This window comes from Lates calcarifer, linkage group LG23 (assembly GCF_001640805.2).
Source record: "Lates calcarifer isolate ASB-BC8 linkage group LG23, TLL_Latcal_v3, whole genome shotgun sequence".
Taxonomy (NCBI): Eukaryota; Metazoa; Chordata; class Actinopteri; family Centropomidae; genus Lates; species Lates calcarifer.
Window position 1 is genome coordinate 6294037 of NC_066855.1, and position 27025 is coordinate 6321061.

The following is a 27025-nucleotide window of genomic DNA, read 5'->3' on the forward strand; positions in this document are numbered from 1 at the left end:
CACTGTTGTAGGCTACGTGCTGTGGGCCCACACCGCCGTGGTGGACGGGTACAAGAACGACAGGCCGCTGCCAGGCACGTCCCCGGACCTTCAGGATACGTTGGAGGACCAGGACAGACCCCATCTGGTCGGGTTTGGTCTGGGAGGAGACTTTAACTACAGCTGCTGCAGTCCTGTTTGTTTAGAACTGAAACTGAGAGACGGAAGAAGACCGAGGCGGCTGGATACATTGTCAAAGTCTGTCAAGATAAAGTGAAAAGGTGTCTGTGCCACCGGATATAAGGTTGGTTCTTTATTTAATACGTGCATCTAACATCATTACCCGGACTAAAGCTACTACAGCACACAGGATAATCTACATTAACACCTGCCTCTGTGTGATTTGAATGGGAGCACTCTGTACCAGCGGGAGTTCAGGCACCTCATGTACTGTGCTAGTATTTTAAATCCTCTCCACCAGCCAGCTGTCACTTTCGAAATGTAAATACAATGCCTGTGACTGCAGCTGAACAGACTAGTGCTCCCAGATACATAGTGTAATGAGATAAACTGCTTTTGCGTGCTGATGCTCACCATTTATTGCTGAAATCCACGTTATTTTTATTATCTTATATATTTGGATTGACTTCACTTTTATGTGCAGCATGATGATGTAGATGTCATGCTGCAGCCACTTCTAAGATAACACCGATAACTTTCTCTCATATGGCAGAAGATGCACAGTTGTGCAGCCATGATGCAGGGTTGTTGTGTACACGTAGTAACATGGCTACCACAGATCATGTGGCTCAGCTTTCCACTCACACTCCTGTTTCCTCCCCTGTCAACAAAACAGCATGGAGGACGAACTGATGTTCAGCATGGAGGAGGAGGGCAGTGCCAAGAGACCCCCTGTCCAGAGAAGCGCCCCCCACCAGCGGGCATCCTCCCTGAGTGATGCCAACGCCAGTGATGACGATGACGACGACCACATCATCTGCCCCATCCTGGACGACTCTGCCAAAGAAATCTGCCACTACCTGAAGAATCTGGTTTACACTCGGCAGCTGTCAAACTCTCTTCCCAAGAGCAACTTCATGTACAAGGTGAGCTGTTGCCCCCGGCAACATGATGCAGGATGACAGCCAAATCTGTAGTAAGGCGAAAAGCATTTGCAAATGTTAAAGTCAGGCACTAGAGGATTGTTTAGTGGTGCTCAATATAAAGTGACAACGTACAGTGTGTTGAGGTCAGGCATCAACATAAATACTCTAGTTCTGCAATCTGCTGTGAGAACAGCTCTTTGCCTTATAAGGAGAGGTGATCTGTGAACGCCTGCACACACACAAGCAAGCATGTGTGTTATTTATCTGTATGTGAATGTCTGTTTACTGATGTGGGAAGCTGGTCAGCCACCTCTTAAATCAACTCGCTGACAGGAACAGGAAGTACCAGAGGGTGTTGTACTGTACATTACATTGCACGTAAACATGGGTCTGGCTTTCTCCAGACTAGCAGAGAGTATAAAGTATAAAGGCTCGATTCATGGGGGCACTGCTCTTTAGCGGAGCCACTGTGCACCAGCCAACTGCAGGCATGAATGGCCTTTTTTTTTTTTTTTTTTTTTTTTTTGTTCAGTGTTGTTGTTTAAAGCTTCTAACATCACTTAATGTTATTTGAAATAATTCTGTGTAATAATGAAAAGCCATCCGTTTTCTTCACCTTTCTGTATAGAGCGAAACAGAAACAGTGGCAGAACCTCGGTCGTACAGGGTTTTGTCTGAGAGCGCACGGGTATGTTATAGATTAAATTATATCTTTCTCTTCTCCCTCTTCACCAGCGACCATCTACGCCTCCCCCCTCCCAACTCCACTCTGTAATTTACTGTCCTTTTCTTTCACTGTATTTGAATGTCCTTTTATTTTTGCAGCAACATACTCTTCAGCTACTCTCACTTCCCCCTTTCTCTATGGTGATATTATGTGTATCCCAATCAATGCATCTTCCCTTCCTTCAGAGTATATTCCTTTACTGAAATCACTAACAAACACTGGAAATGTTCTATTGTTATTTTACAAAATGACTCTTGAGGAAGCTCAGGAAGTTTCAGGAAGCTTATTTGATATGATCAAAGGTACTGCTCCTTTAAAATTAATTTTAGAAGATGACAAAAATCTCAGAGAGAAATTGTAGTTAAATTGTATCCTGAGCATGGGGGTGCGTTTCATTACCCTACCATTTGATCCTAAAGTCTTGTTACCAGGCTGTGATGTTTCTTATGACACGTCAGACCTCGTACCTCCAGATGAACGAGGACTGATGTGAGATGTCGTCTGCTCCTCCTTGCAAGCAGATGTATATGTTTCTCTTGATGTAAATCCTTGGCTCTAAATATAAACATGTCTAGAATGCCTGCAGGACAGTGACCAGTATACGAGGAGGACGTGGGGCTGTGCAGTACAGGGCGGGTCAGAGCTTGGGTTACTTTGGCAGGCTTGGATTACTAGTGACACTTGATTCATGGGTCCTACTGGGAAAGTTATTTTTTGAAAATAGCAGAACTGCAAATGGTCATGGAACAACATGGCGATCAAATCCATTTTGAGGTATCAGTGAATTATTAAAGTTATTAATGATTAGGAGACCTTGGTTCAACACCAGCTAAAACATTTATTGCAAGCCTGCTTCATACTAAACTCCAGTGTATTAATTCATCATCAGTTCATTAATCAGGTAGATTTCCATGTTATTTGAATGATTGCGTGTTTCCTTCCTGGTTTTAATTTTTTCCCCTCCTTCCTCCTTTCACCCTGATTTGCATACTGTCACAAACTAAAGAAGTGTCATCCTTTGAGCAGGCTCTAGTTTACATTGGTGTGTCCCTTAGTTTTGTTGATAAATGATCTGCACTGCAGCTGAGTAAAAGGATGAGGGGAAGCTGTACAATGCAAAAAACACAGTATAGGCACTTAGAGACTGAAGGTGACTGTTGTGCAGTAAAAGCACAAAATGGGCACAAATTAAATTTCACAGTTCTTGCATTGAGCAGCTTCTCCTCTTTTTTTCTCTGTATTCTGGCTAATCTGTTTTGGAAAATGACTGTTCCTCTATATAATGCCAGCTAATAAAACGTGTTTCTTTATTGTGACAGGAGACATGGAAACATGCGATTGAAAAGGCCAGGGCCATGCCCGACCCCTGGGCACAGTTTCATCTGGAGGACATCGAGACTGAACCCTGCATCCGTTACAGGTATCAATAAATGTGTGTCGCTGTAAAATCAGCAGCAGTAACTGACCTTTTCACAGCAGACATTTTGATTGTGTGGGACAAATGACGTTAACAGTGGCTCAGTTCAGAGTGTCCCACTAAGTGAACTAGCTTGCCCAAATGGAATGCAGTTGTTTTTAATGTTAATTACTCCTGTGCTTTTCCTACCGTGACAAGTCAAAATGTCTGCTGTGAAAAAGGCTGGTTGTCGTATGGGTGGTGCGGTGTGGTCACAAATGTTTTAAAACCACAAACATTACAGTAAATTCCTGATAACATCTCACAGGGTGATGACATGCTGAGACAAATTTAAATAGATTTAAGTGGTCATTCTCATGTTAGAGGAGAGCTTGAAATTTGAATTAAATCTGCATTTCTTGATGACAGGTTGTGTACAGTAGGTTTATCAGAGCTTTAACACTGAAAACAACAACTGAAAACAACTGCCAACAATGCAACACTGCTAATGAGAGTAAAGACAGTGAAGTTTAACAGCCAGCGTAAAGACACTAAAACGCATCACAGAGCTTAGAGTCTGGTTATAATTGTAAAAGTGATGTTAGCCTGAACCTGAACTTGTGTGGCAGCAGACTTCACAGTTGGCTCCTATCTCGGTCAGTGGTGCTAATCTTAACTGTTGACAAACATTACTGGCCCTTTCACTGGACACATAAAGCATTGATGTCCCTTTGCCCCTCCAGTTCTTTTTATCATCTCATAATGTGGGTGGGATAACGAGTGTCCGCCTAGATATTATTTCCAGCACATTAATGCACACACCTATCACACAGTTCTCAGACATGGTGGAGGCAGTGTTATATTAAGGCAGCGGCACAGAATTAGGTGGGTGTGGGCAGAAAAGCAAGAGGAAAATGGATTTGTTTGCCTGTGTGTGTGTGTGTGTGTGTGTGTGTGTGGAAGTGTCTTAGGCTTGTTACATAACACACAGATCTGGGGCTTGTCTACAGAGAGAGGAGGGATTTTCAGGAGCTGGGATTTGCCCTCCAATTCTTTTTTCATGTGCTAATTTTACCCACTAGTAACCTCACTCCACTTTCCCTCCCCTATGCCCCCGTAGTATGAACTTAATGGAATGAGAGTCACGGTACAGTGCGTTCCCAGGCTTAAAACAGTTTCTTGGAAGAAAAAGAGTGATGGTTAGATTTTGGTCATGGAGCAGAGTGCTGCTTGTATGTGGATACAGTGCTTGTGGGCAAGAGAAGCTCAATACTGAGTTTGTAGTTTAAAAGCACTCAGGTTTCAGCTGTGAAGACTTGCAGCTGCAGCTACAGTTCATAAAGTATTTATTAACTCAGAACACACACCCCGCCAAGTCAAACAGACACACTGACCTAGACATACGGGGTGTTCACCTAATTTGTATCACCATAGTGACTTTATGAGTCGTTACCTAACTATATTCAGTCCTTTAACCTTCAGACCTAAAAGAAATGGGCCTGGTCTTTCTTTGGAAACAGGACACACATCCTCTGAATCATTCTTCTCTCCTTGTTGTTTTTCCATAGAGAGGAAACTAGATGTTTTATGTACCTCCATGATAAGACTTGATAGTGGGCTGTTGACAGGCAAACTCCCTCACAGAGGGCAAAGAGTAAGTTGGCTTACAAGACTGAAAAGTGTTTGTTCTCTTTTAGTAACCAAGCAACTTAAGTAAGTAAGAGTTTGTGTCTTATTGTGCTTGGTAAATGACTGTATGACAATTGAGTCCTCAGAAGTGTAGCCAGCTCAGTGTTGCGGAGAGGTCAGTGTGAGTGATTTGTAATGTAACAGGTGGGAAACAAATGCAGATGACCTTTTCCTCCCCACAGAGTCTGCTCTGTGAGGTAAAACACAGATGGAAAGCCTCACTGCTATGCTGCTTGAATAGAGTCATTGTTTTACAGAGCTGTAGTACATTTACTTATATTAATAGAAATTGGGCTGCAACTAAAGGTTTTTGTTATTATTGAGTGAGCTCATTATTTTCTTTCTCTTCGGCTTATTCTACTCATGAAAAGTTAGAAAACAAAAACCCCAACCAGTCAACAGGCAGACGCTGCTTATCTGCTACTGTGGCTAAAAACCAAACTTTTCCATGTGATTAAGTAGAATTCATTTGATGAAGATTTAAAGGGCATTGATCATTTTTAGAGAGAGACCTTTAAGTGAGCATGATAAATATAACTCATCTTCTCTTGACTTATTCACTGTTCCTCTTCACAGGTACAATGCCATCACAGGAGAATGGGTTCAAGACGAGGTCCACATCAAGATGGCCTCTCAGGTATTTAGAAATATCACTGTCTTGCCAATAATTAAAACACACATGTACACAAGATAGAACTGCTGTCTCTCATTTGTTGTCTGATATATTTCCCCTGGTTTCTCACAGCCGTTTGGGAAAGGGGCGATGAGGGAGTGCTTCAGAACGTAAGTTGAAATATTTGTCTGAATTTCTCAGTTCTCATCCAGCAGTCATTGTCCTCAGGGTCTAGTAACAGAGGCTGATGTAATCTAAGTCTCAGTGTAAACAAAGCAGGAGGAGGATAGTGCCCTGAGATTGTAGCCTTTAAGCGGTGCAGGTCCACATTCCTCACATTTCTTGCTCCTACTCAGGAGAATAGATGGTACTGAGAGCATTGCGCTGCTCTGTAAAGTCTTCCATGATGGCTCTGCGGCTTTATTTTTAACTTTTATCTCAGTGTTGATTCCCTGGATGTTGAGCGTATGTTGTGAGCACCGCTCCGCTCTGTTTTGTCCTCTGCATGACATTGCAGAATGAAAGAGAAAAGGGATAATAGTCTGATTGTCAATGTTTAATCCTTAGTTATGTGGGAAATGTAAAAGGGAGGCATACATCAACAACTCCCCTATTTCAACTGTTTGCCGTTTGCAGTATCCCACGGAAAAATTCCTCTCTGACAAAACCCCAAGCCTGAGAATAACCCCCCCCGCCCCTACAAGCCCAAACAAGTTGGGCCCTAAAAACAGAAAATCTCTACATCTGCAATGTGGTTTGTTTTTCCTTAAGGATTTGTATATGTGCGGCTTTTGAGCAGTTTTTCTTTCTGAGCCAGGGCACATCTGAGATCAGTGCCAGTTGATGTTACAATCAAAAATGGCTTTAGACGTCCTTTTTAATAAAGTGTCCTAGCTCTAGGCGCAGTTTCAGTAATTTACTGTGAATACATGTCATTCGAATGCTGCTCTCTACTGTAATATCTAACTCTTATTTCCTTTCCCTCCAGGAAGAAGCTTTCTAATTTCTCCCACAGCAGCAACTGGAAGTCGGCATCTAACTATGTAGCTAAACGTTACATGGAGACGGTGGACAGAGACGTTTACTTTGAGGACGTCAGGCTGCAGATGGAGGCCAAACTCTGGGGAGAGGAATATAACCGCCACCGACCGCCCAAACAGGTATGGGACAAACATTTACATGTGCTGACTTTCTAATGGGACCAGACATATTTGGATAAAATCTGTTATAATCCATCACATGGCTAATCCTTCTTATTTTTATGATGGAAAATATTTAAATCTTAGATTTAGGGCTGCAACTAATGATTGTTGTCATTATTAAGATTTTGTTTTGATTAATTTGGTCTGTGAAATATTAAAAAATAGTGAAAAAATGCCTCTCTCTCTAAACCTCAGGTGGACATCATGCAGATGTGTGTGGTGGAGATGACAAACAGACCAGGTAAACCTCTCTTCCACCTGGAGCATTACATCGAGGGCAAATACATCAAATATAACTCCAACTCCGGCTTCGTCAGGGACGACAACATCAGACTTACCCCGCAGGTGGGTGACGCCTACCTTGGATCTTGACTCATATTCAGCCAGCGATCTCTTAACCCTCATCATTCGTTCCCTTTTGTGTCCGTCAGGCTTTCAGTCACTTCAGCTTTGAGCGGTCGGGACACCAGCTGATCGTGGTGGACATCCAGGGTGTCGGAGATCTCTACACTGACCCTCAGATTCACACAGAGACGGGGACCGACTTTGGAGACGGAAATCTAGGTTTGGTTTCACATGTCACACTCTAACATATCAGTTTAAGACTAAAAGGATCAAGTGAACGTGAAAACCTGTGATAAGATTTTTGACAGATGCTGAAGAAAATACAGCATCTTGATCATCATACCTGTGTTCCAGGTGTGCGAGGCATGGCGCTGTTCTTCCACTCTCACCTGTGTAACAAGATCTGTAAGAGTATGGGCCTGACGCCTTTTGACCTCTCACCTGCAGAGAAGTCTCAGCTGGACTGCACCAACAAACTGCTTGTAATTTTTCAGCATTTTGATAATAATAAATCTAGTGTCAGCCAGGGCCAGAAGTCAGCGCTGAGTTAGGATAAAAAATATCCTTGAAAGTTCATAAAACGACAATAATAATAACAATAAATAAAATGGGGAAGAATGTTTCTAAGAATTAGTAATAAGAATCACAGTTGTCATATTTAGGCATGATTGTGGCTGTTGTCCCCTGATTTGGAAACATATTTCCTGTGAGAAATTTTTTTTTTGCTAAAACTGTCAGCTCATTTAAATGTGGGCTGGGTTTAAAACATTATTTTTGCTGCGGCTTTCCAATAAATTAAATGCGTATCTTCTTTTTAATCTTTACTTATTCACTTGCTTTTGCTTTTGTTTCTGTTTTTATTGTCTTTTAAATGCAATTCAATGTCTTTAATTTGTCTGAAAGGTGATTTATAAATCAACTTACCTTGCTTTGCCTTTATCTTTATCCTCTTTAAATTCTGGTCATCCTGCCGCCTGCTGCAACAGTTTTCTCAAGAAAAATTCCCTGTTTTATTTTAGAAGTCGGCCCAGACGGTGCTGAGGGGTTGTGAGGAGCCTTGCGGTTCCCCTCGTGTTCGTACCATGTCGGCAAGTCGGGCACCTCCGCTGTTATCCCGCCTGTCTGAGACTTCATCTGTAGATGAGAGCATGAGCGACGTGGACTCGGTCCCCTGCTCCCCACTAGCCACACCTGGATTTGCGGGCAAATCACCTATTGGTGCGTGCATGAACACATTGCTACATTCTGCACATTTATAATAGTAAATTTCATGTAGTTAAGCATGGCATCCATATTGTTAATAGTCCTGTCTTATCTCTATATTTTAACAGGCTTATCTTTTACTGGAATGAATGAACATGAAAGACTCAACAATAACAGCACAAGGTGAACACAAGGTGAGTAACAACTCAGTGAACATGACTCCAAAAAGCACCGAAAAATAATACACATTGTTACATTTACAAATATACTCTAATTACTAAATTGTTCACTACAGTACATCCATGTAAAGTACCAAGAGTTCGATGCTTGAATGTAAATCCCAAATCTTTTTTTGTACCTATAAACTAGAACTTATTATTATTTTCAGGATAAAACATTGGTGTAATCCTGAAGATTTTCTTGAAAGCAAACCCCATCTTTTGTTCATATTCATGGCCCACATATGTTCTGCAGTAGTTATTCATTGTATTTAGAGTCTGCCCTTCCTGCCCTGAATTTAAACTGACTACATATGCATACCTAGAACTTGAGTTTGTTTAACTGCACTGTAAACAGCTGCTGTTGTATTTTATGTCCACAGTTATAATATTCTAGACATGACTGAAAACTCTCAGATGGTTGAGCCCTAAGTCCTAGTCTGGTCTGAGTCATAAGTCGTCAGCTTTGAGTTGTACTCACCTGACTGAGTCACTACACTGACTTAAAAAAAAAATAAAATTCATTCTGTAGGAATCTGACAGCGGCGGTGACAGCGGATACCCCAGCGAGAGGAGGAGCGAAGGCGATCCAAATGACCACGTAGACGGGGTAAAGACTTCCATTTGACCCTGCTTTGATGCTTTGTCAGTCAGACGATTTCCAGGATTATTTTTTAGCAGTCAGTCAGATAATGGACAGAGACAGCACTTAATTATTGACATAAACAGCTCAGACACACCTTCCTCAGCTGACCTTTAAAGAAACAATGACCAAGTAAAGCATTTGTGGATGTCTCATATTTACCAAGTATACATATAAGCTCATACAATGTATTTTAAAAGTTATTTGAATAATGTATTCTTATGTTTAGACATATAAGTATAATTCTATTTTAGACACATTTGTAAACATACCCTGGCATATTATCTGTACAAACTTTAAACATTTGTTTTTAACACACTGACATACAGTACCTGACTTTCCTTGTTGCTGTATGTCGTTCGCTCCTCTTTATCCTTCAGTTTTCTGAGTAACTGTTAGTCTGTTAATATTTCCTCTTCTTTTCCACATTAAGTGTAGATAAGTGTTAGATTCTGACAGTAGTTTATAATGCATGTTGTGTCATCACATAGGCCCATCATCGATACCACAGACATTATTCCGAGTCGGATGAGGACAGTGTCAGACGGGTAAATAAACGTAGAGACATCAGTGTGTAAACGTCATCCTCACCTCAGTCATAATCTAATAACTCATCCTGTCTTCACTTTGTCTTTTCCCCTTTTTCTTCCCTCATCACTTCTTTAACAATGAAATAAGTTCCTCTAATCCAGCTCCTCCTGCTCTTTGTATTCCCTCACCAGAGGAAGATGGTAGCTCCTCCAAGAGTCTCTGCAAACCTAAATACACACACTCCTGACAACGAATGGGTGATTACTTGCATGCGGGCTTATGAGCCAGGCTGTGCAGTCTTATTGTTATAAAGCTTTATCTTTGCCAAAAATGTATCAAGCATGATTTTCAAAATAAGATCAGAGCAGCCACTGCTGTTGTATCCATGTCCACAGCGCTCTTATTTAGTTTGGTGAATATAAAAACAGACTGAAAAAAGCAAAATACAGAGAAACTGAAAATGACATTTGGAACCGAAACACCATCTATCTCTGTTTCACCACTCTGCTGATGATTCTCGCCATAATAACTTTGTGTGTGCGCTCCTGTTCCCATGCTTTACATGATTTTGCATTCACTGAGTGACAGGCCCACAGGGGTGTACTCCTCCAGGCTCTGAGCACAAGGCTGATCTCTGTTATTGAATATTAAAGCAGACTTTTCTGGACGGGTACACCCCTGAGAGCAGAGTGTGATTTTTTGGGGGATTTTTTTTCATCACATAATTTATTTTCTGATCATTGTGTAGACGAACAGACGGTTACATTCTCCCTTTTTTCCCCTTTCTTCTTCATGTCCGCTCCAGCTCACAGAGGAGAAGTGGAGCTTCTACCACTCGTCTCGTGCTCACTTCCACCGGCCGTCATGTGTGGCCACCGAGGTGGAGCGACTCAACACCCTGCTGCAGAAGAAGATTGGTCAGTCAGTCCTCGGAAAGGTGGGAAAAAACGACTCCTAGAAACTGTAGAAACTGGTTGATTTGATTTTAGTGAAGATAATGGATACACAGCAGGATTAGAAATTCAATTTCCACCAGCATACACAGATGGTTTCAGTCTTGACAGTCAAAAAGGAGAATAAACTGTATGCTATATGAATGTCTGTGTAGTAAACTGTTTTAGCAGTTAGCACACAAGAAATGGGATTCATCGGGGAGCACTCTCACGTCCATACATTTTTTTTTTGCAGGTGCTTGGTAACAAAACAGAACTAAACTTGTTATCTGGACTCTTGTTTAATTCTGCCTTGACAACCACATATATACAGTATAATATGGTGGAAAATGCCTGTAAACACTTTATAACACACTTTATAGAGGAGCAAAGAAAAAGAACATAATTGGCTTGCTGCCCAACAAGTATCAGATTTCAATCAGCTGGCAAGAAGCCACGAGCTGTTCACTCACTAACATGCGCTGACCACATGCCAGAGATAATATTAGAAAGGAGCCTCTGCATTGTGATGACACAGAACATCTGGTCTCACTTAAGATTCCTCATCTACTCTCATCAAGGCACAGAAGCAGAGAATGAATAAATGATTAACTAACTATTTATACAGGTTTTACTTTAACAATAGACAACAGTGATGAGACGACACATGACATTTCTGAAGTAGATAATTAATTTGAAAACAAAATGGCCCATAGTGTTGAGTGCTAACACGCAGTCAATATGAATCTCAAATCTATGTCTAAAGTAAAAGAACATAACTAGATGCATACACAGACTGAAAAAGAATAAAGAAAATATAAAAATATTCTCAGGGTACTTGTGAACACATGTAAGTGACAATTATATACAACCAATATATACAGTGAAGACTGATTGATTAGTGAGAACCAGTTTACCAGAGGTCAAATAGTTTTCCATACAAAATGTAATAAAAAAGTAAATGAGCAGCAGTTCCTAATGCAGTGGTGCGCACTCAGTAATTTAAGAGGTTACACCTTTAAAGTTTTCACAGAATGTAATATGAATATATATGAAACATACATACATCAAGCTCCATAAAGAGACCTCAAAATGTTTTTGTGAGCTCAAATGTTTTTTAATAAAGATGCTGACTTTTTGAGCATAACTTATTTTGTCATTTTTAACACTGTGAACTGTGTGGACACATTGCACGTTGCATATTGTTGCATTTTAATACAATAGTTTCGTGTGACAAACATATTCTGGATCTCCTTCTTCGTGCCCAGGTCCACCTGGCGATGGTGCGGTACCACGAAGCCGGTCGTTTCTGTGAGAAGGACGAGCAGTGGGATCAGGACTCGGCCATGTTCCACCTGGAGAGAGCTGCCCTGTGTGGAGAGCTGGAGGCTATTGTTGCCTTGGGGCAGTGCTGTCTGCAGCTGCCTCATCACATACTGCCAGACATGGAGCTGGAGGTACCACACAGTTTATTCTATAGCTGATTTGACTTTGTTTTGTGTGAAGCCTTGTATTCTGACTTTTTTGTGTTGTTGACAGGATAATGCAGGAAACAGGATGAGAGGTTTCAAGTATCTCCTGCAGGCTGCTGAAGCAGGAGACAGATCTTCTATGATTATAGTGGCCAGAGCCTTCGATACAGGAGTCAATCTGTCAGCTGACAGGTCAGTGAAGGTTTAAGTCATGATTATAATGCCCCCTGCTGGAACGTTGAGGACAGGATAAATGTGAAGCTGAAGGTTTTTTTTTTGTGTGTCTGTTTTATTTGACGTAGGTTTGTGAAATCTTGCTTTTTATCCTTAATTTAACCAGAAAGCAGGACTGGACAGAAGCAATTCACTGGTACGACACTGCGTTGAACATGACAGACTATGACGAGGGGGGAGAGTTTGATGGGACTCAGGATGAGCCTCGCTACCTGCTGCTGGCTAGAGAGGCAGAGATGTATCAAGTGGGAGGCTACAACCTCACAGCAGAGCCACAGAGAGCAGGTTCGACTCCACACTGGCTTAATAATCCTCACCGTATTTATATATAGAGTACACCTTTAAATCTTAAAGGCATACCTCACTGTCAGTCAGTCTTTTGACTATTGTTGGGGACTCTATTTTTTATCCTTGCCAACAACAAGAAAAAAATTATTCTCACTGCATTTGTTTGTGTTTACTTCATGAAAGGCCATTAACTGATGCAAATACCATCACTTCATTCATCCTCACCTCTCTTATTATCCCCCCCCACCCCTGCAGGTGATCTGTTTACAGAAGCAGCTGAAGCTGCCATGGCGGCCATGAAAGGCAGGTTGGCTAACCAGTACTACATGAAAGCTGAAGAGGCCTGGGCGCTGATGGAGGAGTGATTCTGGATGCACATTTGTTGCACGAAAAAGGCCACGGGAGTTCATGTGTCTGACTGATAGCCAGGCTAATTTTTTATACATTCAGGATACAACCTGAATGGTTACAGTTTACATTTTTTTTTTTTTTTTACAAAATGTTGAATGCATTTTTTGCTATTGGTGCTTTAGCTGTGGGTGTGTGCGTGTGTGTTCAGCCTGCTAAGATCAGGCTTTTACATCTCCAGGTTTCTGGTCTTCCTGCTGTTTGTGAAGCTAGTCATTCTTTAATTTCCTGTCCCTGATTGCCCTCTGGCTAAGTGACTGTTGCTGTATGAGAGAAGATCTGAACAATCAGAACAAAAAGGAAGAAAATGGTTTACCTATTTTGCCCCAGATGTTAACACACTTATGTTGGAAGAACGTATGTAAACAATGCATGAAGTATGAAACTGCAAAATAAAGTTTGCATTGCTTTTTATGGGTAAACATTGTCAATATTCCTTCCTGTTGAGCTTGATCATATCTAAGGCCAAATGCCTTAAAAAATATTACAGAAATGCTTCAATATGCTTTATTTATTATAGCTCATCAATTTATTTTTATTAAGATGTGGTTAATCCTCTTTTTAATCCAGAATTTATGTTAATGTAAAAAAACAAAAAAACAAATTGACATCTGTTATTTGAAGTTTTGTAGTGGGTTTCAACTGAAATCCATTTGTTTTAATACAGTATTTAAACATAAGAGATTGCAAAGTGGACTTGACACGTTACCCGCCGATCAGTTCATATTGTCTATGGGGTTGATAGCTGTGAAGAGCTTTTCAGATCTCAGTTAAAAGACTCAAAATGACGAGAGGTCTAAGAGAGATTTAAAAACAGCTATAATGAGACACAAAATGACCACAACAATATACATGGTAAATATACAAATGTACCCATATTTAGGATATAACAGGTGTGACAGAACAGTATACTTCAGCAAGGTAGCGTGGCCGAGCGGTCTAAGGCGCTGGATTAAGGCTCCAGTCTCTTCGGGGGCGTGGGTTCGAATCCCACCGCTGCCATTAACTTTTCGTACAGACCGTGGTTGAATTGTATATTACCCATAAACTGACTGGATTTAAGCGCATATACAATATTGCACTGTGATTTTTTAAACACTGTTTTTAAACAGTGGACACAAACAAAGAGAAAATATAACTGTACAGCGGAGTCGCTGTGCATCATGGGCCCGGGCTCCTCCCCACGTGTCTGTGTGGAGCAGAGTCAACATGGTACCGATACCATCAAACCCCACCTGCGTTAGCCAGAGTTAGACTACTGCTCTTCAACACACCGCATTTCTGGACTGCCCTAACACGGATGAGATAGCTAATAGTGTACAGTGAAGTGTGCAGGTGAGAGCTAAATCTGTTGTGTATGCCGTTTAGGTGAAAAGACGGGTTAAATCAGGCCCTGATGACTGACTGTGTTCTATTTTGACTGGCTAGCCTTGCTAATACTAGGCTAGGCTAAAGTTGCCTGGCTAGGCTAGTTTGTGCAGCATGTTAGCAAGTTGTGGTAACTATACATTTGTTTACACGAAAGGAAAATGTTGAGGTTGTTGACATTTGTCCTGTTTTCTTTAATAGATGTATATTTTTAATTCAGGAATTAAAAATTAGCTCGCAGTGCAGCGCAGGCCTGTGACAAGTGGCTGGAGGGTTTGATGCTAGTTTGCTAACGAAGCTAACGTAGTCAGAAACTAGTGCTTCTTTTTAAAGAATAATTATCTGTAATAAGTTTTATTCCACTCTGACATCGCTGTTTGGCGTCTTAGGTGTTGACTCAGTGTGTCACAAAGTGTTTGTGTGAAAAATAGACATTTAATATGGATTACATTGTGTTGCATCATGTGAGTTTTACCTATGTTAGTGATAGCATCACTTGACAGGGTGCATGATAATGGTCATGCACCCTACCTGTCCACTAACTTTGCTGCTTTCACCTTCTGGAAATGGTTCATTAAAAACAACCCGTCTACCACAGATTTCCTGAAGACTGACACCCTGAAACACACTGACTAAATTATGATGAACCCTGATGTAACCTTGGTGTACTGGATCACATTGTTCCTGTTCACTGCTCCACCTGCTTGTCACCTGTTTTCTTTGTTACCTGTCTGAGTGTAGCCACTTGGTAACAGGAATGGGAGTGTGTGTGTAGAATAGAAATGCAGAATAATCCCTTTAATTTAGTGTCTTTGTTTCCAGGTTGGATCTTTTAGATCTGCTGCCGCTCCCCTCCTGTTTTATCTCCTCTCCCTTCCTCGCTTTGCTCACATCAATATGGCCAGCGGGGATGATGATGACCCCATTATAGAGGAGGTATGTCCACAGGCTGAAGTTAAAGAATATAGCTGGCGATAGTCAAAGCCACAGTAACTTTGTCCTGTTATCACAGCAATGAGCCACACTCATTTCACTGGGTGTTCATTATTATCATTGTTTATCTGGAACTGGAATACTCACTATGTATTAATCTGCAAATAACGCACTACTCACTGCATTAGCAAATGTTTGCTAAAAACTACATAGGAAGTTGCCATAAGTTAAATTTTGTATTTATGATAAGAAGTTTTGCATCTAGCTGCTGAGGGCCCAACCAGGATCGGAAAAGTAGACGGTATATAGAGACCAAACAAAGCATTGTTGGGGGATTTGTTGACATTTGTCAATTTGTTTGTTGGTTCCTAGCAGGGATATAAACCATGTTAATCCAGCCTCTTAGCATCTCACTCGGGCTATTGTATTTTGAAAACAGTCCCTCTGTGACAGAAAGGGTTTAATTATGTAATTGTTCAAAATTGTAATTAATCCATCCAGCGTCTGTGTGATAACCACAAGAGTTATTTCTAAATACACAGGACCTTTGACACAGTTTATTATTTTGGGTGTGGAGGGTGATTACAGGTAGATATGCCCTCAGCTTGGGTTATCTGCCAATTCACAATCATCATTATCAATTTGTACACCATACTACACAATTATTCAATTTTAATGTGGGGTTTTACATGTATTTCTAACATTTATTTATTTAAGATAATTTTAATGAGATCAAGAGAGGTTTGACACAGCAAAGGAAATAAGGACACACAACAAAACAAAGGCAGTCACACACAAGCTCATACAGCTTCAGAAACAATCTCAGACACCTCTAAAAAGTTCCCAAAATTAAAAATGTACATTCATGCATTGGCTTTGTAGAAAAGGCTGCTTTAAAGGGAACATCTACCAGTTCCTCACATCAGTTTGAGTATGACTTTGATCAATGTTTCTGTCTCTTTTAGATTGATGTGTACCTTGCCAAAAGCCTTGCAGATAAACTGTATCTTTTCCAGGTAAGGTTTGTCTTTGCTGTATTTAATGCTAATGAGTGTTACTCCCTTTGTTAACAGATCCCTTGAATAATCTTGACTCTTTTAATCTGCACTGTGATTGATTCACTGCTTTTTCTGACACAGTACCCTGTCCGACCATCCACCATGACCTATGATGATGTCGACCACTTAACGGCTAAGATCAAACCCAAGCAGCAAAGGGTACAAAGGGATTTTTTCTTACTTTTCAACCCATCAGTATAGAAAATAATTCAAACTGAAAGTGTTTGTAATGTGTTGTCTGTATACAGGTGGAGCTGGAAATGGCAATCAACACAATGAGTCCAAACTACTGTCGCAGTAAGGGAGAGCAAATAGCTCTGAATGTGGATGGCACAGCTTTTGACGAAACCAACACCTACTCAGCGTATGTCTGCTGTTAAACCTCAGCGAAGCTCTTTTTGTGTTACTGTCTGTCTGTTCTTACATCTGGCACACTTAGATGAAAAGATCAATACTACTGTCTTATTTGTTCATTAAATATGAAGCTACGTCCAGCAGCTGGTTAGCTTAGCTTAGAATTAAGACTGGGAACAGGGAAATTGTGTCTTTGCTATGACCAAGAACCTCCTGGAGTCTCTGACTGATCAATCAACCAGTGGAGACTCTAAGAGAACACAAATTGTCGTTTGAGCTAAGAAACACAACATAATGTATTAATGAATGTGCTTTAGAGATACTGGTCAATTTTAATACCTTTGGACAGAGCCAAGCTAGCTGTGTCTCTCTCTTTCCAGTCTTTATACTAAGCTAAGCTGTCTCTCAGCTGTAGATTTACATCTTCTCATCTAATTCTCAACAAAAAAGAAATGTTAAAATATTTCTTGAATATTACATGAACAGCTACAAACTGGCAGTTTTGTTCTAAAGTGAAGTTTTTTTTAACTTTTCTTTAGAAATGAAGCTGAAAAATTAACCAGCTGACTTTTGTTTTCCAGGAAAATGATGGACAAGCAAACCTTCTCCTCCATCCAAGCCACCACCAACACCTCCAGATACGCCGCTGCTGTGTTTCGTAAAGGTCTGATCTAATAGCCAGTGGTTCTTTAGTCCACTGTAACACCATGCCTATGTTTTGGTTTTTCTAACTGTGTTGCACAACACAAAGGTCACTCGTGTTCGCAGAGTCCATGTGAATCCTGATCAGCGTTACCTTTCTTATCTTGTAGTGTTTTGTTACGCTGTGTGTGTGTTTGCGTTGAAGATAACCAAACATGTCAATATGACCGACTTCATGATACACTAACATGAGTACACACTCAACCACTGCTGCATTAGTACAGATCAGATCAAAACCAGGATTTGGTTTCTGATTGTTTTATTATTTATGTCAATAGGCGAGCTTCACGTCACACCTCTGACGGGAATCCTCCAGATGAGACCCAGCTTCTCTTACCTGGACAAGGCTGACAACAAAACCAGAGAGAGGGAGGCAGCCAATGAAGGTGTTTTTTATTTGTTTGTTTTTTCTCCCAAAATTTAACAAATGAGAGAAATCTGTGTAAACCACTGTTTTGTAAATTTAGGATTTTTTTTGTCTTTATATTTATATTCTCATATAAATATATACAAATATATAATTTTTAATCAAAAATGGCGAAATTGTCTGTCCAGCTTTTTTTTGCTGCTTATATCTTTGTAATCTGAATACCTCTGGGTTTTGAAGTGTTGTTCAGACAAACCAAGAAATTTAAAGACACTGCCTTTCTATCTAGAATAATTTAATTGACATTTTTTGCTATGTTTTGATATTTATAGACAAAATGAATCCAGTAATCAAGACAATATTTGGCATATTAATTGATCATGGGAATAATCGATGCAATCCTGAGCTCCTACAGCTCAGTTTACATTATGTGTTTTGGCACCATATTTATCAATTTAGTTTTACTCAATTTTTTTAATTCAGTTGCGTTCGATGCTTTCATCACCTTTGAAAGTTTACCTGATATATTCTGTCTGCAGGTGGAGACTCCTCTCAGGATGAAGCTGAGGAAGAAGCCAAGGCCATCACGGTGAGAACCTGTGCACATATATGTAAACGCATGATCATTTGGACTTTATGTGATGCTCATGTAAACCCATTATTTATGAATTTCCTGCATGTGTTCCAGGTGAGGTTTGCTCGTCCTGAGTCGGAGCAAGCCCGACAGAGGAGGATCCAATCCTATGAGTTCCTCCAGAGGAAGCAGGCAGAGGAGCCCTGGGTTCACTTGCACTACCACGGTGTCAAGGTAGGGGGTGTATGTTGATAGCACGCCACATTCCTCTGTTCAGTAACAATTTGTGTACTAAACGTTTACTGGAGCTTCTACTTTCCCCTGTTTGATCATGTCATCCTTCTGTTGTTTAGTAATTCTAGGCTAGAGCTCTAATTTTAGTCCTGGATATGTCATCCAATCATTGGCTGACTTGTATTGTAGCTGTCTCTTGCTGCGTTGTTGTCAGGAGATCTTGTCATGAAGCGTTAGTCTCATCAGCTTTGTCTTTGTCATGTGATTTAAATTCAGGATGGTCGCTCAGAGCATGAAAGGCAGTACCTGTTCTGTCAGTCGGTGGATGCCTCAGAGAACTCTGAATTGGTTAAAACTCCTAAGTGAGTATAAAGCATTTCATTACTTTGACTTGGACCAGAGGTATTATTCTGGTTGTTTTCTGTTCATGCTGGCTTATGTTGATACAATTTTAAAATGTAAAAATCTTGTACCATGACCATGGACTGTTGAGTCAATTATTCTGTTTCCCTTGCTCTTATGTATTCCCCAATGCTTTCCTCCTCACCCGCTCACCTCTCTCTCTGTCTCTTATTTTTACAGGGAGTACCTGGCGATGCTAATGCCCCCTCTTGCAGAGGAAAAAGTGTAAGTATACCTCAAATTTCTTAGGAAAGATCCTAGATTTTAAATCTGCCCAATGCTCAGTAAATGAGTCATTACCATCATCTCCTTCCTGTTTTTTCTGTTTGTTAGTGTGAAGCCTGTCGGTCCTAGTAATGTGCTTTCCATGGCTCAACTCCGCACTCTGCCGCTGGGAGAACAAGTCAAGACCCTGATGAAGAATGGTAGGTTAACATGTTTAAACTGGTCATATAATGAAAAGGTCTTGTAAGGCTTATGTCATTTCAGAAACCAGTAATTTGTGAATTCTTATTCATTGTTAAATCCATTTTATTATTTCCCATGCAGTTTTTGTTTGTGCCAAATGGGGGCAGCAAAGCATCAGTAATGTGTGCATCAAGTGTTGTTTTCAAGAGGCTGGTTTTCAGTTTACACTCATACTGTATGTTATATGGTGGCATTTAAATGACAGACCTTTTTCTTGGTTGGACTTAGGGTAACAGTCACCCTCTGTCAGTTTTTAAGGTTTTGCTTTCCTGCCATATCTTTTGACTCAGTACATTGAACTGCATCACATTTACAGCATGTAAAACTGGCTGCCTTTTCCTCTGACAACCTCTCTCATCTTCAGTCAAGGTGATGCCATTTGCTAACCTGATGGGCCTCCTCGCCTCTGGCACAGACTCCACCTCAGTCTTGCGCTGCATCCAGCAGGTGGCGCTGCTGGTTCAGGGGAACTGGGTTGTTAAGAGGTGAGTCCAGGCAGCTTTATCAGCTTTAACAGAATCCATTCTCTTTTACGTGTATATTAAGTATGAAAACTGTATCCATTGGTCCAGAGTAGACTGATTTTATTCTAAGGACAAATGTCACAGATTGAATTTATAGCTTAAAATCAGGAGCACGTGCAGTGACAGAGCCTGTGTGTTCTTATTAATTAAATTTTTCCACATTAGCCACTGGCCTGGCAGCTTACTAATGCTTCTTTTTTTCCTCAGTGACGTTCTGTATCCTAAAAACACCTTCAGTCCTCACAGTGGTGTCCCTGCTGAAGTGCTCTGTCGTGGCAGGGACTTTGTGGTGAGCTACTGTCACTGTTCTTTCTTTTTGTTCATTCTTTTCCCTTTTTATAGAACTACTCAAAATTGAACCAATGACAGTTTCAAGCCTGATCATTTGTTTTGTATTGTCAGTGTGGTTTTGACTCAGTTGTTGGTTCCTTTTCAGATGTGGAGGTTCACTCTGGAGCGCTCTGTGATGAGAAAGGAGATTGCATCCATCATCAAAGTAAGGATCAACATGACCAAAATACCATATTTTACCTGACTAGTAATAACTGAAGATGGCCCAAAAGAGAATTTTCTGAACTGTACATCTTAATCAAAGAGCCCTCTTTGGCCAGAATGCTAAAATTTTTGCTGTGTCTGCAGTTCTTGAAAACTGGAAGTAACAGTAAAACTGGAAATGTTTAATGCACACAGCCTCAGAATATATGCTGCCTTGGAGGCTCATTTCATAGAAAATTGGTCCCATGGGATGTTACATACATATTTGTAAGGATGTTTCCCTTGATAATATCACCTGTATTTAGACTGGTGCAGGTGGTTGGTTATTTAGCATACTACTACAGAAAAAGTGCAGGTACAGAATAAAGCTGAACAGTCTAGGGTGACTCTTGATGAGATTTTGACAAAACAAAACTCCACCTGGGAGATGCTCAGTGCGACCACAGTCTTTCATGGTTGTTTAGATGCTGAGTAGCTTCTTTGGAGCTGGAGCATCTTTGAACACTCTATCTTTGCTCCTGTCACCCTGAGGCCGCAGTTTCAGCTCATTCAGGCAAACAGAACTAACAAGTCCTTTCCGCCTGTCTCCACCAGCTTCCTCCGGAGGATGTGAAGGAGTTCCTGGAGCATGTGGCAACACCTCGGATAAACCGGGGCTGGGAGTTCATGTTGCCTACTGATGTAGACTTCATTAAGAAACACCCAGATGTTGCCCACAGGCAGCATATGCTGTGGCTTGGCATCCAGAGCAAGTAGGTTACACTCAGAGAGGCAGGAGGAAAATGTGTTACTATCTCACTGGGGTATTATTGTCAGTCATGGAGGTGCTAAATGTCTTGTCTTGGAGGATAGTTGATTTTTTTATCAGGACTAATTTGTCCGAATTTCTTGTCTCTGTTTTTTAAAGGTTGGAAAAGGTCTTTAACTTTGTTAAAGAAGACTTCATGCCAAAGAATTCCCCTCAGTCTGGTGTGTGCCAACTTCTATTTGTAACAGACAACTGTGTATTGGTAAAACATTCGATATTCAACAGAGATCTTTACTCAAGCTCATGTCTGTTTTCTAGAACCTGTCCACGTCAGCGGAGAGCAGCGTCTGAAGATGGCTCAGGAGCGGGCGCAAGAAAACCAGTCGTCCCTACAGAAGGACCTGGACGCCAGAAGGGCAGGAAGCAGCATCCACATCAAACAGGAACCCTTAAGCGACAAGGAATACGAGCCCATGGACACTTCCTCTCCCCCTTGCTCCTCTTCCATCCCCAATGGTTCTGTAAACGGTTACCCTAGTGCCACCTCTCCTGGCTTCGATCACACTAACGGTAACACACCTTCCCTGGAGTTGCAGGACTTTGTGATAAAGACTTTCAGGAAGCATTTTGTACTGACGCTGAATGAGTTAAAGAGGCTGTTTAACCTCCATTTGGCTTCCATGCCGGCGGGACGGAAGGTCTTCCATTCCATCTCGGACCACATGCTTCAGGACGCCATGCTGCTCTGCAACTGCAAACAGATAATGGTGCCTGTGAGTATTCAGGCAGGAAATCATCTTTTATGGTCTAAATTAAGGATCCACAAGGTTTTTGGATGTTTAACTATCATTTACACTAGATGCTCCTATTTTCCTTCCTTCCCCCAGTCTTTGTCCCTATCATGTGTTGTCTAAGCACATTCTTATGAAATGAGCCCAGCAGTTGAGTGAAATGCATACTCCTGTCACTGTTAATGCTGTGTTCAGACTGCTAGTCATCTGCAAACACTGCAATTGGCTGTATTGTTTTGGGTGTGTTGCAAAAGATATCAGTGATAAGTAAATATGAACCTGGAAGTTCAGTTTGAAGGATTAACAGGTGTCAAAACAGAATTTTATATTGCTTTCAGGCAGGAAATAACAAATTAGAGTATCGTAACATTTGCACAGTAAGCAGTAGATTTAGTGTGTCACAGGTTGATTGATATGGATAAAATGCTCTATCACCATATATTGTTATATAGCATATATCCTGGCAGTTCAGTGAAGAATTTGGTTTCAGGTTGTACCTGAATTATATGGATGGAAAGTTGACGTTTTGGTCATAGTTTAGTTGTGAAGTCCTATTGCACCATGGAGTGTCTCCTGCGGGACTGCTAACAGCGTTGTCAGCCAATCTTAACTCGCCATAACGGCAGTAGTTTCCGCTTTAGCTGCACACTTTCCCACGATAGGCACGCAGGCTCTTGCCAGGGAGGAAAAAACCGGTATATCACCTGACACTGGAACTGATTATCGATGCTGACAACAGAAACAAGTTGCACTACCCTGCCTCACACTGTTTTGTGTTGCTCTGCCTTCATTTTCGTCACTGTCACCACTTTCGTCACAGTGTAATGAGTTGTTGAATTGGGGTTTTCCTGACAAATGCATCAAATAGTTTATTTTTAGCCCTAAAATTGTTTATACGGATAGGAGATAAAACAACTAGTCAGTCAGTTTTTTTTAAAACTGTAAGGAAAATTAACATTCATTAGTATTTCCTTGAAGGTGTCAGAAGGTGTCAGTTTTCATGATATATCAGATAAACATACACAAATATTGTTGACAGTTAAATACCTAAATGCCAGAAACAAAAGCAACAAAATTGGCATGCACCAGACAGCACACAGATCAAAACAGGAGGAAGTAAGACACTGATGCAACTGTGCAGTGACCACATCCCCTGCTGAGAAATGTGGGGCAACTGAACATAACTGAGCAATAAAGTAGTTTCTGATGCTCTAGAATGAAGTAATCACTCTCATCCTGTCCTGCTGAGCAGCGAGTTTTCAAACATATCTCCTGCTGTCAAACATCAATAGTTGCATTCAATTTTTGCTCAAATGGGCTCAGACCAAAGACCCACATCTCAGGAGGAAGCAGAACTAAGTGGTCGCCTGTTTCACCTGAATGTCAGGTTTTGAAGCACAGAGATTACTGCCCCCTTTGTCCTGGATTAGGAGCTGCTGTTGCTCTGTTCGCTGTTGAGTTCAAACTACTTGTGGGTGTTGAATAACGGGGTTTCCTCGCTGGCAGCTTAAATGCAGCTATCAGTTTTCTCTCACAAAATAACGACATTAACGGTCATTTTGCTCGTGAGCTCTTTGTTGCATGTAAAGGAACAGGTCCACTGAAGCGATGCAGACGTGGTTCTCAGGTTCCACTGAAGTTCCAGCAGCTACCTGATACCTCTGTGTGTTTATAGTCTTGTTTGTGTCTCCTCTGTGTTTGGACTAAGGTTGTAGGCTTAATATAGTCAGATGTGGCTTGTTATCAGTGTGCTTTCCAGACTGTGTTTTTCTTGGTGTGGTGTTTGCTCGTAGGGTGGGGGACTTGCATGGCCTATGCCACATCCTCTTAAGCAGCCAGGTCTCCTGCCAGGACCAGCCCTGTCCAGGCTTAGCTCTTATCCAGTCTGTATCCTTGACGTGAGAGGATTTCACCCGCCATGGTGGAGGGAATGGCTGACTGCCATCTTTGTTATGCAACAGATAATTAGCCTCACAGCAAAGCTCATTACTTCCCAGGGTGGGGTTAATCCAGGAGGTTGTATTCAAACTCATGCCAATCTCGAATCTGGTGACTTTTATGTTACTGTACACAACACTGTCTAGGTGTCTGAGAGTTCATAGATCATTTTTTTTATTCAGTTAGTTGTGCCTGGAGGGTTAATCCTGGCTGCTCAGTGTTGATCCTTCTCATGGTCTAAGAGAAAGGAAGCAATTTTCCGTTGCTATAATTTGTAAACTATTGCATAAAGTGGCACTGACATGCTTGAGTCAAGGTTTTGATGAACATTCCTACTTTATGGTTATTATAAAAACATACATATACCAATCCAAACACAACCTTGCAGTTGCTGACTACTGAGACTCTTTACTTGTGTGTGCATGTTCGAGAGGGGACAGAGCAAGACTTGGGTTTAGCGATTTGAACTGGTAACCATTGTGGTCAGTTGCTTTTCTAACTTTGCTCTTTCCTTCTGACTTAAGTTTCCTGCTCAGAGCACAGCAGCCCCCGATGAACAGAAAGTGTTTGGCTTGTGGGAAACTGGAGAGGACTTTGACAAGGTAAACACATCATTCTTGTCATAATACCCTCGTACATGCAGATATTTGCAGCTGAAACGTACCATAAACCACACATCACGCCTAAGCCTCCAGCCATCACACTGAATTTCACACACATTTTCAGAAACCACATGCAGCATGTTTCAGTGTGGGCCACGATTGGCTGGTTGTATCACTGCAGCTCAACATGGAGAAGAAAAGTAGGACACATTTTGTGATGTATTTTTATTCGCTTTCTGTCTTATCTGTACACTATCTATAAAGACACAGACAGCAGATGGTTAGCTTCAATGCCTCTAAAGCTCACTAATTCATTCAGGTAAATGCAGTGTGGTAGGGCCATGTAATGTCTGGGAGTTACAATAACATTTCAGTTTTTGTAAAGATTAAATAAACAATATGTAACATGTTAATTAGTGAGCTTCAGAGGTATTGCTAGGTAGATTCTGTTACCTTTGGACACAATCAGGGTAGCTATTTCCAGCCTGTTTCCCTGTTTATGCTAAGCTAAGTCTAATTTTCTGCTGGCTCTAGGTTCAAATTCGACTTCAATTATATAACTAATTCAGTCTTTGGTGTGTTTCCACCTGCAGCATCGTCGGCTGCTGTATGACGTGTTCACCAAGAACTACCGGATCCGGAGGAACATCATACAAACCAGACTGGCACAGGAGTTTGGAGACGCCTCTAAAGCTGACATCGACCGGCTGCTCAAGGTGAGATCAGTGACGAAACTTCAATATATCTTTTTGAGGAGCTTCCCACCCCCCCACTGATCTAACATGTTCTTTGTTGTTCTAGGAGTGCTGCATCAGCCATGCAGGGATGTGGTACCTCAAGGGAACGATACAGTCCTGACACTGAGATCCTGCCCCCCCTCTGCGGTCACCGTCAGCCAATCAAATCCTCTCCCGGGTGTCCAGTGGGAGGGCAGTCAGAGAGGGATGAGAGAGCCAATCACAGCTTGCCCAGCTCTGAGGGCGGGCGACTGGAGGACAAAGATGTAAGTCGTCTGCTCTGCTCAGAACACGCAGCTTTTCTCGTTTCAACCGAAGCATTTCTGACGTTAACGTGAGCACTCTGATGCGACGCGAAGGATACAAACTCCTCACATACTCACACTGACAGCTGGAGAATCAGAGGGGAAAATAATGAATATTTAAAAAAAATGAAGAAATAGCAAGATACATATACGGTTTATCAGCAGATTTTTGAATTTATGACCTCATGTTTGATTGAACTTTTACCAGAACAGAGTGGCGTTTACTATGGAAAGCAACTACGTCTCAGAGTGCTTTCATTTTACTTAATTAAATGTTGCCAGAAAAAAATGGTTTTACTTTGTTTAAGGCCTTTTGGGTTGAAAACCTTAAACCATTAACTTCACGGATTGTGTTAGATCTGACTTGGTTAAGAAATATCAACTGAGAAGAGTATTTATTCTATCCTCAATACACAAATGAAAGGGGTGAGCTTTAAGGATGGATAATGTGATTGTTTAATTAAACCGTGTGAAAGCACTTGGGGAGAACGCATGAATCAACAAACCAGAAACAAAAGGGAAAAAGAAGATACAAAAAGTCCTTAAATGTCCTTATTCTCATGTTGCAAACTGAAATCATTCAATGTTTTGGCAATCATGGACCTGGAAACTGCTACATCAAATGTGGCTCTTCCCACGTTTCTGTATTATTCAGTCAAATATAAAATTTGGGTGAGCTAAATGGCTGATGTTGACATTAGTTTTTCTTGGTTGAATGTTCAGAGTTTCAAATGGTTTTCCTTTTGTGAGAGAAACCAGTGACTGATTTTGATGAGAGCCTATAACGACGTCATTGGAAATAAAGTTTTGTCATGAATCTGTTGGGATTTAATTTGTTGTACAAAGTGGAACAGATGTGGATGTGTCTATGGACTGGACCATCGTCTGGATGATGGGGAAAGTTGTTGCTATGGATACGCTGGTGTATCGCCATGTGCTGCTATCTTGAGCCTCCATCTAAAGTGCCTCTGCCTCACAAGGCATTCAGGACAAACTCCCACCCACTCATATGATGAATTACAGGAACAATGATGCTTTTAGTTTCCTCTGAAACACTCAAAGATATTTAGACCTTAAATATGGATAACATGTTATTCATTTCAGGCTAAATTTAGAATTTCCTACATCAGCAAATAATGACAGTTGATTTTTTTTTCATTGGTTTGTTACTTTGCTCAATAAACATCGTAATGTCAACTTGTATGGTGTTTTTTTGTTATTATAGCCATCAGTGGTGACATGAGATGAGAATGATTTTGAGTTACCCAAACATCAGCTCACTACTATATTAAGTAGTCTGATATACTAGTATTGTTGTAGTATGCCAATATAGTAGCATCTCATAGTAGTTTTGCTCTATTATAGCTGTGAAACTTACCAAGCGAACATCTGTGCCAAATTTCAAGATATTACCTCAAGGCATTACCAAGATATTGCCT

The 27025-nt window shown here is 41.1% G+C and overlaps 2 protein-coding genes and 1 non-coding gene across 4 annotated transcripts; all 3 read left to right on the forward strand.

Moving 5' to 3' along the window:
* The first annotated feature begins 11 nt into the window (after positions 1-11).
* Positions 12-13408, forward strand: eef2k (eukaryotic elongation factor 2 kinase). Its single transcript, XM_051066573.1, is given in 21 exon segments — positions 12-283; positions 836-1085; positions 1714-1773; positions 3132-3232; positions 5474-5534; positions 5643-5680; positions 6499-6670; positions 6908-7057; positions 7144-7276; positions 7412-7539; positions 8077-8275; positions 8389-8438; positions 8440-8454; positions 9011-9088; positions 9613-9669; positions 9844-9909; positions 10458-10589; positions 11853-12041; positions 12124-12248; positions 12397-12575; positions 12834-13408. Coding segments are annotated over 20 exon segments (2292 nt in total). The 5' UTR covers positions 12-283; position 836; the 3' UTR covers positions 12944-13408.
* A 498-nt stretch (positions 13409-13906) lies between these two features.
* Positions 13907-13988, forward strand: trnal-aag (transfer RNA leucine (anticodon AAG)). Its single transcript has one exon. It is a non-coding gene; the product is annotated as a tRNA-Leu (tRNA).
* A 167-nt stretch (positions 13989-14155) lies between these two features.
* polr3e (polymerase (RNA) III (DNA directed) polypeptide E) lies at positions 14156-26783 on the forward strand. 2 transcript variants are annotated; one of them, XR_007809247.1, is made up of 22 exons: positions 14156-14321; positions 15177-15290; positions 16253-16303; positions 16427-16504; positions 16594-16709; positions 17281-17363; positions 17680-17787; positions 18308-18357; positions 18457-18576; positions 18853-18938; positions 19159-19203; positions 19312-19403; positions 19811-19931; positions 20178-20259; positions 20407-20466; positions 21060-21217; positions 21373-21434; positions 21532-21986; positions 24467-24544; positions 24669-24744; positions 25138-25260; positions 25346-26783. XR_007809247.1 is itself a non-coding variant. In XM_018665372.2 (21 exons), exons 2-21 carry the CDS (start codon positions 15252-15254, stop codon positions 25400-25402), a joined length of 2064 nt encoding a protein of 687 aa, XP_018520888.1. In that variant the 5' UTR covers positions 14156-14321; positions 15177-15251; the 3' UTR covers positions 25403-26783. The 2 variants fall into 2 exon arrangements, 1 of the variants encoding a protein (XP_018520888.1); XM_018665372.2 differs by lacking the exon at positions 24669-24744.
* The last annotated feature ends 242 nt before the right edge of the window (positions 26784-27025 follow it).

Excerpts from the sequence above, each read along its gene's own strand:
- polr3e (XM_018665372.2), top strand. The coding sequence starts at position 15,252 with ATGGCCAGCGGGGATGATGATGACCCCATTATAGAGGAG. Across the intron at positions 18,577-18,852 it reads TGCACTACCACGGTGTCAAG|GATGGTCGCTCAGAGCATGA; the intron begins GTAGGGGGTGTA and ends ATTTAAATTCAG. Across the intron at positions 25,261-25,345 it reads ACATCGACCGGCTGCTCAAG|GAGTGCTGCATCAGCCATGC; the intron begins GTGAGATCAGTG and ends TTGTTGTTCTAG.